General features: G+C 42.1%; 1 protein-coding gene and 1 non-coding gene across 2 annotated transcripts in view; one reads left to right on the top strand and one right to left on the bottom strand.

Moving 5' to 3' along the window:
- Positions 1–1,671, bottom strand: part of st6galnac5a (ST6 (alpha-N-acetyl-neuraminyl-2,3-beta-galactosyl-1,3)-N-acetylgalactosaminide alpha-2,6-sialyltransferase 5a) — a 76,695-nt gene extending 75,024 nt beyond the window's left edge. The window contains exons 1-2 of the mRNA XM_061731942.1: positions 1,379–1,671; positions 388–597 (exon numbers count right to left, since the gene is read on the bottom strand). Coding sequence (XP_061587926.1) covers positions 388–597; positions 1,379–1,393 — 225 coding nt within the window. The 5' untranslated portion in view covers positions 1,394–1,671. The remainder of the gene's footprint in view (positions 1–387; positions 598–1,378) is intronic.
- Positions 1,672–6,919: 5,248 nt separating this feature from the next.
- Positions 6,920–7,002, top strand: trnal-uaa (transfer RNA leucine (anticodon UAA)). The gene has a single exon. It is a non-coding gene; the product is annotated as a tRNA-Leu (tRNA).
- Positions 7,003–16,144: the final 9,142 nt, after the last annotated feature.

Genomic DNA, 16,144 nt, shown 5'->3' with positions numbered 1-16,144 from the left:
AGGACAGGTGGCTATTGAGTCAGGCGCAACACTGTTGGTTTAAATTGTGATAAATAACAGAGGGGAGGTTCTGCCTCTCTCAAAGCCACGGGGATAGATAACCGCTATACAAGAGAGGTGTGTGTGTGTGTGTGTGTGTGTGTGTGTGTGTGTGTGTGTGTGTGTGTGTGTGTGTGTGTGTGTGTGTGTGTGTTCGTGCTTGTGTGTTTCAGCTGGGAAAAAGTGAAGAAGTGGATCAGAAAGTGGTTCTTAATGGGGAGAATTTGAAAACTGGCTCAACTTTCAAAGGCTTTGATGTCTGCATTCGGTGTGTTAGACACACATCTGAAGCTTTCCACCTGCCTGCTCCCTGATTTATAGGGGAGTCATGGAGCCTCATCTGCTTACCTTATGGTCGATGATGCCGCTGTATCCCTGGAGGACCGGAGGCTGAGGCCTGGCCACGCTGGCCGAGGGTTCAGCGGGTCGCTGCGACTGCTCATGCTGGCGGATGCGCGTGTCGTTGGTGTCCCTGGAAGCACCGTTGAAGCTGCCGTTGTACACCAGGAACAAGCTGGCGCACAGGAGAAGCACGAGAAGCACAGCTACGCCATGGCGCTGACACAAAGACACAAAAGATGCTGGGTAATCACCCTGCTGGGTTCAGGCTGCACCTCCAGGCGTCACAGCACAGGAGAGGCAGCTTCATCACCGGCTCACCTGCTGGGAGTCACACACCTGTGCATTCACTTAAAACACTGATTTATATTTCACAACTTAATGGTAATGCATGTTAATGACATTGACGTGCTGTCGGGCTGTTAATGAGCTTCCCTGCATCCATGCATTTCAATGCTCAGGTGTGTAATTAACACAGACCCCCCTGTCAGAGGACAGCAAAGGCTTTACAGTAAAAGTTAAAAATCAGCTGAACCTTCTGGATAAACTTAAAGGACACAAAGAGCTTCTCTGACACTTTTGACGGATGTGGAAAATCGCTTTTCTTAGACGTTTTTTACTTCATCTTTTTTTGAGTAAATCATACGTTTTTGTTTTTATTCATCGGCTACCTATTGAGATTATTTCCTTTCTGAGAGAATAATATTGCGTGTACTTAGAAACCGAAGTGTCTGCATTAGATGGTTTTTAAAAAACAATCAAATCAGCTCAGATCAAACGAGACACCCAGCGCGCCGTGATCCGCGCTGGAGTGGAGCTTTGGTGCCAAACAGCGCGCACAGCTGGATGGCCATTATTCCCCAGTAATCTCTTCATCCCACACTGTACACGCGGCAGAGCAGAGCGCACCTCGCGGAACAACGCTGGCTTTCAAAAACGGAGGAGAAAACAACAAGAGTAGTCACTGGGACTGCGAGGAGGGAGAATGAACAACCTTTACCATGGGTGTCTTCATCTTGCGGCGCGCTGTCTCCTCGCTACGGCTCCGTGCGTCCGACTCCACTTTCTGTCATGTTGCAGAGTCCCGCAGCCGCATCCCGGAGCCGCTCCCGGATCCGCGTCCGTCCCGAGGCGAACCAGCCAGCCCTGTGCGTGTTTCAGCCGGACTCCGGAGGAGAGTCGGCCAGTCTTGTGCGTGTTTCAGCCGGACTCCGGAGCAGAGCCAGCCAGCCCTGTGCGTGAAGTGCGGGTTCGTGCCGGAGCCGAGCGCACTCCACGCAGCGGAGCCCGCGACAGATGTTCACTACTGTACCTCCGCTGGGTCTTAACGCCCCCGAGTTGCAGCCCAGCGGAAATCAAGAGAGGCGGACTCCAAAAAAAGAGTTTGGTGGGAGAGATAACTTTTATCGAAAATGTTCAATATTTACTCAAGGTGGAGATTTAGAAGAAAAAAACAACGAAAGTTACATAAACCACAGGCACTGCCTTTTCACAATTCGGCCACATATTCCGAAGATGGGCCAGGCAGGAGAAAAATAAAAAATTATATTTTGAAAGGAGGAAAAAAAATTTTTTCATTATGCACTTCGAGAAAAAAAAGTCGAAATGTCGAGAAAAAAAGTCGAAATGTGGAGATTGATGTTGAAGTACAATTTCGAGAAAAAAGTCTAAATGTTGAGAAAAAAGTCAAAATTTCATGAATAAAGTTGAAATGTTGAGGAAAAGGGCGAAATTTCGACTTTTTTCTCGAAATTGTATTTCAACATTATTCTTGACATTTTGACTTTTTTCTCGAAATTGTATTTCAACATTAATCTCGACATTTCGACTTTTTTCTCCAAGTCCATCCATCCATTATCTATACCCGCTTTATTCTTTGCAGGGTCACATATACAGACAAACAACCAGACACACTCACACTCACACCTACGGGCAATTTATAATCATCAATTAACCTACTAGCATGTTCTTGGACTGTGGGAGGAAACCGGAGGAAACCCACAAAAGCATGGGGAGAACATGCAAACTCCACACAGAAAGAGCCTGCTGGGCCTGGGAGTTGAACCGGGGACCTTCTTGCTGTGAGGCAACAGTGCTAACCACTAAGTCATGCTGCCCTTTTTTTCTCGAAGTGAACAATAAAAAAAAAAATCTTCCCCTCAAATATTTTTTCTTCTAATACTCTTCCGTAGGTTTATATTTGTGCTTTAAGAAACAAAAAGTCATAAAAATGTCAAAACTCTTCTTTCATTTTTCTCATGACAGGTTATTGATTCAGGGTCAGAGACAGAGTTTTCCAGCTGTCACCAGCTGAGAGGTGAGGTACACCCTGAATCCGGAATGGGTTTAGTTGGCGTGGATCAGATTTTGTGATCATTTTATATCTATTTTTTCACAATAAATTACCATTCATCTACCCTTATCTACCATACCTACCAGTTTTCTTGCGGGGACAAATATTAAGGTCTTTAAGTACCTTGCAAAAGTTTCCACATTCCTTGGTGTTTTTCCTGTTTTTTGACTCGATGTGTTCCACTTTTCCGGAGACAGGCCTTCACAAAACAGTTCAAACTGCACTGACTAGAGAAGGTATGCTAATCATTGTCAGTCTATGAAAAGATTGCCTTCAAGAGTGTAAACATTCAAGAACCAATCCCAGAAAACCTCTTAAAAACCTCCCATATTTTGTAATCAGCCCTCGGACAGATGAAACAAAGATGCATCAGAATGAAACGAAGAGAAATGATGGAGAGGGAAAAGAGCAGCTCGTGATCCGAAGCAGGCGAGATCATGCGTCAGACACGGCTGAGGTAGGGCTATGGTACGGGCTCGAGTGACTGCTGGTGTTTACTGATGATGTGACTGCTGACAGAAGTAGAGGATGAATTCGGAGGCGTACAGAGTAAATACTCTCAGCTCACTCAGACAAATGTTAGCAAACTGATAGCAGGGCGCTTCACAGTGCAGATGGATGGAAGATGGATGAAGTCAGAGAAGGAACATCCTTTTTAATGCCAAGTCAGATGATCTCAACCTAAAGGCCAGTTTTCAGTTCTTGAAGATAAAACTGGATGCAGGAAGTCCTGAGAACAAGCAGCAGGTGAACATGGCTGCAGTGAAGGTCTGGTAAAGCAGCTCCAGGGAGGAAATCTGGGAATCTGCTGACGTCCAAGGTGTCCAGACTACAGATAATCATCGACTGTCAATGATTTCCATCCAAGTACGTAAAATGTGGTTTCTATTTCCAATTATGTCACTGTGTCCAAATACTCATGAGCCCCTGAGAGGTACTTTGATTTAAAATGGCTATAATTCCAAAATGTTAAATTGCATATATTCTATTTAAACTTATTGATCATTGTTATGACATCAGGATAGTTTTATTTTAAATCCTCTGTTGTTGTGGTTTAAAAAAACAAAACAGAGACAACTCTGACAATATATCAAATCAAATCAAACTTTATTTATATAGCACTTTTCATACACGAGTATCGCAAATTGCTTTACATGATAAAAATCAACATTTAACATATAAAAACTCACACAGCCATGGTTAAAAACACACATCTAGTCATTTTGACACACATCCTCACTTTAATACTCACACATAAATATTCATAAATTTGCCAAATGGTGACACATTTAATGTAGAGTCATTATAGCGTAGTTTCAATTATGCAGCACTTTCATTAGATAATAAAATAAGAAACACTGTCAGCAACGATATCCAGACCAAAATAAAGAGAAGGATCTGTTGGTAATTCAGAGATGGGTAATGGATTAGATTAGATTAAATTAGATTAGATTACATTAGATTTTACTTTATTGTCCCACAAAGGGGAAATTCACATGTTACAGCAGCAAGACAAAAAAGAAGAAGGACAACAGAGACATATAACAGCAGGTAATACCACTAGTGGAGGTTTTCCCAGCACTTCTACTTTACCTTTGCCGGTCAGATGTTTTTACCCACCGCTTGAGCCCTGGATGGTATGAAAAATGAAAACAGCCTCCTGTACTGTCCGAGATGTGCTCCAGGAGCTTGTCCAACCTGAAATGTGATCAATGAAGTGGTAAAAGTGATTTTACAACATAACCAGCCCTTAGAGTGAGGCTAAAAAGAGATGTATAATCTGCAGACGTGCCCTGCAGAATTATTAGGAAGTCCGCAATAAAAACTAGAGGTGAACAAAAAATCAAATTAAGGTTTAAATTATGTCTAAAAGCGTTTTCCACCTAATACGAAAGGAAACCCATAACTGAGCTGGAAATGCTGTTACCGGGAGCACTTTACTACAAAATAGTGTTCCTAACAAACTTCAACTGATTAGACTGGCAATCTTTTTATTTTCCTTCCACTGCCACTAAGGTTGATGGAAGGAAAGTGGCGACGTGTTGACACGGGGATGCATCTGAAAATGGCTACAGTTTTATTAAACAATGTTTCATGCTCCAGAGTTTGTACTTTTAGCATTTATTCAGAATTGAAACTTCAACGTAAGTGATGTATTAGAGTCTTTTCAGCCGCAGGCTCTGGGCTGAACCACACGTTAACCAGCAAACCCTCCACAGTGAACGAAATAGAGTCGGTGCGCCATCTTCAAGAACGATGCCACAGCATTACTATTCGTCACAGCTGAGACAAACATTATAAAGCCACAAAGTGAAAATCACTTTATCTTTACAGAGGGACACAATCTGTGCAGTTTTTAAAGTTGCACATTCTAGTTGGACTTAATTTCAGTAGAAGACAGCTACAATCTACCTAAACTCTATCAAGATACTGTTTGTTCCTTAAAGTAAATGGATAAAAACATATTTGATCTACACTTTAAGTTTCCAGGATGTTACTTTTGTGGACGGCTCCATCTTCCGTTGCAATAAATCAAATCTATGGACTTTAATAACCTGCTGGCTCGGACCATCAGCCGATATATTGTTCCTTCAGACACAAAACGATTTAATTCAAGATGCATTGGGGTGAACGCTGGCATGATTGATGCTGCAGGTTTTCTTGGGAAAACGTATAAATATGACGAGTGAACTGTTTATGAGGCAGAATAAAACTGGAGCATCAAGAGAACGTGTCAGGCAGTGAAAGAGCGTGGCTGAACGGTGTTTTATTCTACTTATTTACTTTTGGACACCAGTAGGTCTCTGTAGCGTGGGTAGACTAGGATTTGCAACCACAGGCGACACTTGTTGAATCATTTTATTGTCGGTGAAAGCATTGTGGGTGTCTAGTTTTGCTCCGAGTAAAAGGAACATTCAGACACTCAAACTTATTCTCATATCTCTTTATGAGCAAAAATAATCCTGTCCTCCCTCTCGCCAACACTTACTGGAACTCTGCCCTCTAAAAGATAAAAGCTGTTGCAAGACACATGGCAGTAGCCAGCATCGCAGCTGAAATGCAGAACATTGGGTATGAAATGACCTGACTGATAATGAACAACTGGCAACTAACAGAATTCATCCCTAAGTTCTGCCTACATTACCTTACTATGTTCCTGTTGATTAATTGTATAGTATATTTCATGAACGCACAACTGTGTTTTTCAGCTCCAGAGTGGCGCTCCGTTGTGCCAGTGATTATTCTAATCTTCCTAAGATTATACAACTCCCTGTGGGAGATGCAAAAAGACTTTGCAGAGATACTCATCAGTGCTGCCGTCACGGTCGCTGGGGAGTGATGTGCAGCAACGCTGAGGCTGGGACACTTTTCACTTTTTTTCACTCATTTCACTTTTACAGAAGGGCTCGAATTGCTGGGACAAGGACGAGGACATTTTGGGAGACTTTTTTATAGGGACAAAAGCAGAACAGGTAGGGATGTACAGAATATTTCTCCATTTACTTGCCAATCACTAATTTCCGTTCAGAAGTACTAACATAGAGCTACAGTTTGCACTTAAAAAGAATAAATAAAAGAATGTTACGATTAACAGAACCCTTGAGACAGGGTATTAAACTTTCAGCAGCTTTGATCAAGATGTTAAAATGGTTATGCCAAAAGTTATGGAGGTAATTTATAGACTGTATAAGAAGAACTGGACAAACCTCCTGCAACGTACTGCATAGATTTTTTTGGACAAATGCCTTTGAAGCCTCCTTTTTTTCTCATGCTCAATGTGGGAAAAGAGCAGAGTGAGGCAGCCTGAGAGCTGTCTGGAACACTGTGTCCAAAGGTTGGCACTTTGGCTAAGCTGAAATGACTACTGACTCATGCTGTGGACCTGGAGGTCACGTTTCTTTTTTTTTAAGCTTTTTGTGGCACTAGTGGCCTTTATTTAGAAACTAGCTAGACAGGAAACAGGTAGAGACATTGCAGAATAGAGCGAGAGGCTGGGACTTGAACCTTTACTGCCCACAAGAGGACTATAGCCTCTACAAACAGCACCTGTTCAACCGACTGAGCTATCCAGGGCCTCTGGAGCGCCTGTTTTAAATGTTTTTTCTATGGCAACATCAGAGATGATGCACAACTGGGTCTTGGTGGAAATCTGCGTGGTTAATCTGCAAGGATGCACAGCCAGGCACAACCAGGATGGCCGAGTGGTTAAGGCGTTGGACTTAAGATCCAATGAGCAAATGCTCTCGTGGGTTCAAACCCCACTCCTGGTAAACAAAGAGGAGGTTAATGATTGCTGGGTGTGTACCTAATCAAATTGTACATGTTTAGTTTAGTACAGTAATAATGATGGTCAGACTGTGTTTGGTTAAAATGGGGTGGTAGTTAGTTAGCTAGTCTAGCTTGGGTCTGGACCCAGGTTCAAGCCCCAGAATGGCAACCAAGATGAATGGCCCCTGAGCAAGGCCCTAATTGCTCCCTGGGTGTGTTTGTTCTCTCACTTTGGATAGTAGTAGGATGGGATATTTGGAAGGTGGATCACCTGAAGGAGCCAGGTGCTAGTCTACAGTAAAAACAATGTATTCTTGTTAAAATATGAACGACTGTGCTCTTTATTCACAGCTCAGAAATCAATAAAGTTAGTAGCTGCAGTAATGCCAGCTATAGGTAAAATACCACAACCCTAATTATACATGAATCTGTTCTCCGTAAAATCTTACCTGATGTGGATCATAGGTAGGAAATAGATAAGGAGAGTTGGAGATGGATTCATTTTTAAGGCCTGGCTTTAATGGTCAGTTGATGAACTACAATTGATCTTACTTCCTCGCTGAATTCAACCTGGTGCCACGTAAAGTCAATTCAGAGCAGACTCTAAAAACAGTCCACAGTGCAGGTGGATAATAGAAGAGATTTATTGAAGTAAGTGGTAATAGTGGATGGTCAGTGGATGGGGCGCCCCTCTGGTCCTGGAGGGCTGCTTTTATGGGGGCGGGTGCACCTGTCCGCGGCTCCAGGGCGGCTCTGTCTCTCCGGGCAGGCTGGCCCCTCGCCGGGTGGGGGTCCTTGGCCTGGTGGGTGAGGGCCTCCTGGCCACATGTCCGGCCTGGACCGGGTGGCCGGGGTTCGCCTGGGTAGCGTTCCGCCGCGGGATCCCTGGCTGCCTCTTCCCGTGTCGTGGGGGCCCCGCCCGCGGGTCTCCTCAGCTGCCACTGGAGGGGGGCGGGCCTCGCTGGCGGTGGGTTGCCTCCCTCCTACTTCTCCCCTCTGTGGGGTGGCCGGTGCCCCGGGTTCCAGGTTCTTCCTTGTCGGCCTCTGGTCTCACGGGTGTCGGGGTTGCCCCCCATCCCCCACTATAGATACACTTCAGGTGGAGCTTTGATAGGATTATTACACACACACACACACACACACACACACACACACACACACACACACACACACACACACACACATACAGCCACTCAGACATATACATATACACACGGAACATACAAACACACAGCCACACAGACATATACATACACACACACACACACACACACACACACACACACACACACACACACACACACACACATAGACATACACACTGGCTTGTTCACCTGCATGCTTGCTCTGTAGTTTTTGGGGTTAGTTAGTCACGTTAGCTTAGCTCAGACAGTGATCAGATCTCGAGATTTGGGTCGATTGCTGCTCGTGTTTTGGTTGGCTCCGTGTCGGTTTCATGTTTCGTTTGTGGTTTTTGTTGCAGATTTCCAGTGCTCGACGTGTGCCTCCGTGTGTTCTTGCCTCCTAGCAGTGGATGTAACCCCCCCCCCCCCCCCCCCAAAAAAAAAAAACCTCACTGGGTTTGTATGTGTATATATGTATGTGTATGCGTATGCATGCGTATATATATATGTATATATATTAAATATAGTAACAATGCACATATATATGCCTTAGGTTTTTAGCAGCATGGTATCAACCATTGTGCAGACAAGGTGAAAAAATAAATAAAAATAGTGGATGGTCTGGAGGGGAACAGGGGAACAGGCCAGATGCAGGGGTTGGGTCTCTGGGAGAGAGCAGGATATCCAGAGGTAAATCCAAATGGTATGATCTTAATTACTTATTTTACTGTTCTGTGTTGTCAGGTTGTTTTTGGGAGGAACCACTGGTTGTATTTGGAGAGTACTGAAGCCCTGGGAGGTTGATAGTCACCCTTAAGTATCCTCAGGAAGGTTTTTGCAGGAACAGGATTGAACATATGAGACAGGTACAACGTGGCTGATGAGAAGCAAGCGTGGCAGCAGGAGAGCAGAAGTCCAGCCTCCACCCAGGAGGATGAACAGACATTCCTGCCCGCTGCATGTGGAAGACGGGATGTAACCCCATGAGATAACTACCCTTTCTTCTTCTCTCCCAATCTGTTTTCTTAACTGTAACTCCTCCCACCTAAAAAAAAAGTGGAGGAGAAAAGGAAGAGAGATGCAGACAAAGGAGTTGAGATGATAGCCTTGGTTTAAAGCTGATGTCTGATACATATCTGAGATTAGACATCACTCCACTGGATCACTTCTACCTTTCAGGTTGTTGGAGCCTAAATGTAATTTCAGTTAATATTTGGATAATAGTTTAAGTTCATACGTTAATTGGTAATTTATGTTTATTCTGATAAAAAGGTTATTTACAGTATTTACAGATTGAAATGTTGATTATTTGTATTTACAATAGGAAAAATAATAGTTTGATTTACTGCACTTAAAATAACATTATGTGTGAGGGTACGTTATGTAAGGATCTGTGTGGGTGGGGCTACCTGAGGAGGCATTCAGTCAGGACAAGCATGGAGTGGAGCCACATAGTTTTTTGACCTCTCACTCTCACTGTCTAGCTCTCTTTTTTCTTGTCTTGGATTATGTTTGGACCGTTGTTTATTTTTGAAGTAAACACTTGAATTTAATCAAGAGGATCCTGTGAAGAGAATGAGTACAGAGCGTCAACCTTCAGGCTTCATGGATCACACAGGTGTTAGATGGGGAATAGCAGCATTTGTGACAAACCTGTATTTAATTGCAGTTTGAGATAATGTGTGAAATCCTCATCATGTCTCAAAAATACTGAAAACGTTTGTAACAGGACAACCCAAATGAAGAGTTTAATCAAAATAAATGACGTAGATATGGCAAGTGTTGGGATGAGGTGCAGTTTAACTGGTTTTTAATTGGGTTCTGTATCACTGTCTGCTATTTAATCTGAAGTATTGGTTGGTTCCCGATGGTGAAAATGGAGCGCACAAGGAGACAGTACAAGGTATAACTGTAGAGTACAAGTTTAGTCAGTAATGTAGCACCTTTACTGTGATGGGGGGAACCGGAGAGTCTGGGAGAGAGAGAACTGAATCAGCTGCAAAAAGTGATGAGACACAGAGAAGAGGCAACCCAAAACGACGAGGAGAAAGCAAAGAGACCAGAAGAGCACCGGTATAAACCAGGACACACATGGGACGCTGTACTGTAGCTCTGGTGAGTCACCTCTCCTCCTGGTGCATTTCTGAGATATCCGTCATCACGCTTCACTGAGGTCACAAGCAGGAAGACAGACAAGAGAAGAAACAAGGAAGAACAAATGACAGGATCATTTTGAATTAATCCGAACATCCATTTTCTGTCCAAGCTTCAACCCTGTGCAGATTTCTGGGGGCTGAAACCTGTCCGAGTTGTCACGAAGTGAGCAATCTGGGGACAAACGGGGGACAGAAGAGTTACATATCTATGAAGATGAAAACAAGAAACTGCAGCTTCAAGGTTGTCCCTCCTGAATCTCAGTCTTAAAATCTTCATTCAGCCTAACATGAACATGAACCCAGAATGATTACGGCATCGCATTGATTTTGTTTCAACATTTCACGGAGCACATTGAGACGAAGCTCAGGTGTCCTCCAAAGGGAAAATTGAATTTCCGGCATTCTGCTTATTTTATTATTATTTTATATTAGTTATTACATTTTCTGTATCAATATAGAATGGACATGCTTTTATTTAACTCCTAGAAGATATATCACTCAGCCAGTGACAAATAAAATCTAAAGGGACTAAAATTCAATAAAGCTGTAGGCATCCTGTGTCAGATCCATCCTGCAATAGATCAGCTTTTTTTATTTGTTTATTTTATCACCCCTTCTTAGTCAACACATAGACTTGATTTATTAGGGCCCGAGCACTGACAGTGCGAAGGCCCTATTGTTTATGTAGGAATTTTTTTCCTCGTTTTTATTTTTCCGAAGAAAGGAGGGCCTTTTTGCCCCCCTAAACGTGCCCCAAAAGTCCCCAAATTTTGCATGCAAGCCAGGCCTGGCGAAAAATGTGATATTTCATGGTTTGCATTAATGGGCGTGGCCTAATGGCTCAACAGCGCTATCAAAATCGTTATCAAAGTTATCAAAACCGTGAGTTTTCGTGAAATGGCATGGCCGTGGCGCCGCGTCAAACTTCAACGTTAAACAGGAAGTAGCTGATTGGTTGATAGAACCTACTTTCTGCCATAACCTTTCAATGGTTTGACATAAAGACTCGTGGGTGGTGTCATCTGACTCGGTATTGAGTACTTGACCTTCATTGGCCTGAATTAGCCCCGCCCCTTCTTTTGATTGGTCAATATTTGATAGTCCCTATTTTCTGGCATAACATTTGAATGGTATGACATACAGAGTCGTGGGTGGTTTCATCGGACTCGGTTTTGACTTCTTCACCTTAATTGGTGCAAATTGCACGCGCGACGGCCCGTTTCCTCGCTGCTTGCAGCTTTAATTCTTGTCTGACAGAAATGTGTGAACTAAGTAAGACTTTCACATTTGTGATGGAGGCATGGTGTTAAAGTTACATGAATGTAAAACAAAAAGCTACAAGCTGGTGCTTCATACATTCCTAAGAAGAAATGTTCATGGACAAATGATCAAATCTCTACAAGTTTTAACTTGCAAAGAGGCACTAGACAGGGTTGCCCTCTTTCTCCCTCACTATTTGCAATATTTATTGAACATTTAGCTGCAGCTATTAAACAAAATCAAAATATTAAAGGTATACAATGCAAAACATTAGAGCACAAAATAAGTCTTTATGCGGATGACGTACTCCTCTTCCTCCAGAATTCATAAACTTCACTATCACAGACAATTGCACTTATAGAGGGATTTTCATCTCTGTCTGATTATTCTATTAATTGGTCTAAATCCACAGTTTTGTGTGTTAACTGCAATTTTAGGAATATAGCCAATACTAAATTACAATCAGGGAACATTAGATATTTAGGTATAAATATCTCCCCTAGGCTGTCAGAGTTAATAAAATTAAAGTATGGTCAGCTTTTAACGAAAATAGAAGATGATCTTTCCAGATGGAACTCTATTCCCATTTCACTCATGGGAAGAATAGTCATCATTAAAATGATGGTTTTACCAAAAGTAAATTATTTTTTCTCAATGATACCATCCAAACCCCCTCCTTCTTGGTTTAAGTCATTGGATTCATATGTATCAACATTTCTGTGGAAGAATAAAACACCACGTATTAGTATGAAGACATTGCAAAAATCCAAAGAATGTGGAGGTTTGGAGTTACCTAACTTCCAGTATTACTTCATAGCCAATAAACTACAGTATATTGTAAAATGGTCGAAAAATCATTCTTTAGATAGTCAATGGCTGGACTCAGAGCAAGTGTTTTTGCAATTATCTGGAAATCTCAGAGTTACCATTTATTAGTCAAAGCATTAAACATCATAAATGTGAAACATTTGAAAGCATTAATATTAGCACAACTCTCACAGCCTGGTGGGAATTCCTTAAAGTAGCTAAAATTTCACTTTTTCCATGTGACCGTACACCCATATGGAACAACCCAGATATCCTGAAAGATTATAAAAAGATGGTAAACTTTGCTCAATGGAGAGATCAAGGAATACGGTATCTACAGCGTGTAATCATAGGTGGACAGTTTGTACCTTTTAATACACTTACTGTTCAATATGGAATAAGCAGTAATACATTTTTAGAATACCAACAACTTAAGGCCATAATAAATAAAACATATAAACTTAACCAATTAGACCTACAACTTCCCGCCAGGATAATAGAATTATTGAACCTAAGCACTCTAAAGTTGGTATCAAAACTTTACAGGTTAGTGTCTAAAATAGATAATTCAGTCTCTCTTCCGATTTCAAAATGGGAGGTGGATACCTCTCTTAACACTGACCAGATTTCTTGGTCACAAATATGTTTAAATACTTTCACTATGACTAAGAACCCAAACTTACAACTTATACAGTACAAAGTTCTTCATAGAATACATTATACAGGACAAAGGATGTTCCAGATGGGCTTTGTCACCTCTAACATCTGCTCACAGTGCACAGAGAACACCCCTAGAGATAATTATATGCATGCTTTATGGTTTTGTACACCGGTACAGAGGTTCTGGACGGAGATTTGTGAGGATTTATCCACATGGATCAACTACAGAATCCCAGTGTGCCCCACGATATGTTTATTAGGTCACCTGGGAGATATTCAAATGGAATCAAATGGAACCTGTGGCTAGGGCAGTGTTGGGCAATCCTGGTCCTCGAGGGCCAGTGTCCTGCATGTTTTAGATGTTTCCCTGCTTTAACACACCTGATTCTAATTAATCATCGTCATCAGCTTGTCATCCAGGGCTGCACAATTCTGTTAATGACACAGTCACTTGTATCATGGTGCAATGAAGCAGCGAAACATCTAAATTGGAATTTGGCCCTTTGACTGATTTTTTATTTGCTTTCTTTTTGTCAGTATTTCTCAAATTTTATGAGTTACATTTGGACAAGCACATTGTGTCAGGTGGTTCTAAGTTTTGAAAAGCAAATTTTGTTGACAATCCATTCTTTGTATGTTAGCTCTGATGCTAACAGCTGACGCGCTAAACTGGGAGCTAAAGTGTCGGTGTGCTTATACTTGTTAGCCTGGTATTTCCTATGTTTTATGTATTTATTTGGTTTAGATTTTATTGTTTAAGGGTGCTGTTATTCTTTATTTTAGAAACAGGGCATGCAGGCTACATTACAGCTGCTGCATCGGATGTTGGGATTTCAGTACCAGTTGGCTGTAAACTAAGATGTTTCTTCTTCGGTAGTCTCAGTTGGTTCTGTAGGCTTCGTGTCTCTGCTGGTTACACTGTGCGCCAGCTGGTAAACACTGCTATATTTACAACAGTGTTGGATCCCACCCAAACTGTAGGGGGCCCCTGAAGAGAGAGAGGAAACAAACACACAAAAAACTGTTTTTCCATTGTTACTGAAATACCCCAAATTAATCAAATAAAGTTTGGGTGCCAGTTCAGTAAGGAACACCTGGTTACGTCTCCGTTCCCGGCTGCTCCTGCAAGTCTGTTCCTGCTGTTGATTCTGCTTTCCAAGTCAACATATTTCCGTCCTCACTGCCAATCTCATTGAAAAGAGCTTTTTTTCTCCTGCTTTTCTCTTCTCTCAACAAATCAGCTCTTAGCTTGTCATGTCATATGTTCAGTCAGAGCCTTTTTCTTGCAATCCTTTCCTTGCTCATCACCATATTACCCATGAACTGCATTTCACGGTTTCTAAACTGTCTCCATTTTAATACAGCACAAGCATCAAGACTCCAGAAATACTTTTCCCTTATTTTCATCCAGGACAACATTTTACATATATCGCTTCTCTTCGTCACTTAACTGGTGTTTTGCTGCAAAACTGTTATTACTGTTCACGTCAGCCTTTGCAAAGCAGATTCGCAGAAATCAGTGATTGAGTGACAAAACTATGGAAGATTGTATCCCCTTTCCACATTTGTCACATTTATCTGAGCAGGGATACCTCACTTTTTTATCTTTAACTATTTGTCCTCCAAACGCTGGGCCACTGATGATGATCACAGGCTTAGATGGCTGGAGTGTACTTGTTGAAGACAGCTGTGATTAAAAGAACATTCTCTACTCAATTATGAGCTGTTTTTTTCACACTGTAGAGTCAATTGTCAGGATTTTATTAGGGATTGAAGCCAGCAGATGATACATAAAACGTGTGAGTAGCTGGCTGAGTGTCTTTGGCAACTCCACACATAAGCTTGACACCACCGAGCTGCGTTAGTGTGTTTGATGCGTCAGCCTGCTGCACTCCTGTCAAAAGCTGTTTTACTAATTCAGCAGATGACATTAAACGCAACACTGACTCAGCCACACCTGAGCAAAATACATGAGCATAGAGAAAAATATCACCACAGATTTTTTACAGATGAACACAACCCATTTTTTCAAAGTAATGCACAATGAGAAAACATTAGAAAAGAAGACAAATGTAGAAAGTTTAAGAACAAAATGTAAGATAAAAGCAAAGAAAGCATCTTCAGCTGACGTGAAAGCAAGGAAAGCACATTTCACAGTCGAGGTGCGACTCCTTGAAAAGAACAGTTCCTACGGGAACCATCAGCAATCTCTGGTGAGACGCTCTGAAGGTCTGCGTTAATGAATCCCAACTGTAGCCCCGAGCCCGTCGATGCAGAGTCTTAAAGATCTGGTAGCATGACGTGAAATGAAATAAAACATACGCTATATATATTGTTGCACAGAAAAACGAAATATATACGTGAGAATTAAAACCTTCAGTGGCCTGTTGTAAAACCTTTCCTGTAAAACCTATAGAACAGCTGCCTTACCGAGCTGCTCTCTGTAAAACTAATCATTTTCTCATCTGCATGTATTCATTTCATCACCTGACTTTTGTACTCTGAGTCTTCCGACATTTCCTTCAGCTCAGTTGTCTCTCACATAAAAACTTGTGTCAAAACTTCATGTTTTACCGATCTCGTTGCACTAATGACCGTCTCGTTGCTTTGACAGATGCAGCCAATTAGTGAATCGTGTGTGTGTGGGAACATCCAGTCAAAGCGCATCATAAGACATCACCTTCCCCGGAGTGCCGATCTCCAGCTGTGCAGGGTTTGCGTAGGTCGTGTTGGTTGGTTTGTTTGTTTGTGCTGTTAGATATATTTGCGCCCGTCTCCTCTCTTTTGCATGTTGCATCAGCTCAGTGGAGGGAATGAGAGCCACAATTTCTGGACTCAGTTACGTCCACTTGGCTTGCTTCTCAGATCCTGCTTGCTGCCAGATCCAGTTAATTGGTGTATTTCACTGCAAATGAGTCCAGAAACTGTAACTAGTCTCTTTCAGAAAGATGTGAGGGTTCAGATGGAAGCGAGCAGCTATTGTAAGTTAGATCTATGGGCAAACACTGAACATCATCTACAAAACTGAAACGCATGGAAGCACGGAGGAGTGTTTTCTGATTTAATTAATTCCATACAGATTTAATAAGAGGCCTTTTAACAACACATATATCCCTGCAGCGCACTTACATGGAACA

This window comes from Cololabis saira, chromosome 10 (genome assembly GCF_033807715.1).
Source record: "Cololabis saira isolate AMF1-May2022 chromosome 10, fColSai1.1, whole genome shotgun sequence".
NCBI classification, from domain to species: Eukaryota; Metazoa; Chordata; class Actinopteri; order Beloniformes; family Belonidae; genus Cololabis; species Cololabis saira.
Note: the sequence above shows the minus strand (reverse complement) of the source record. Positions and strands in the feature narration are given on the sequence as shown.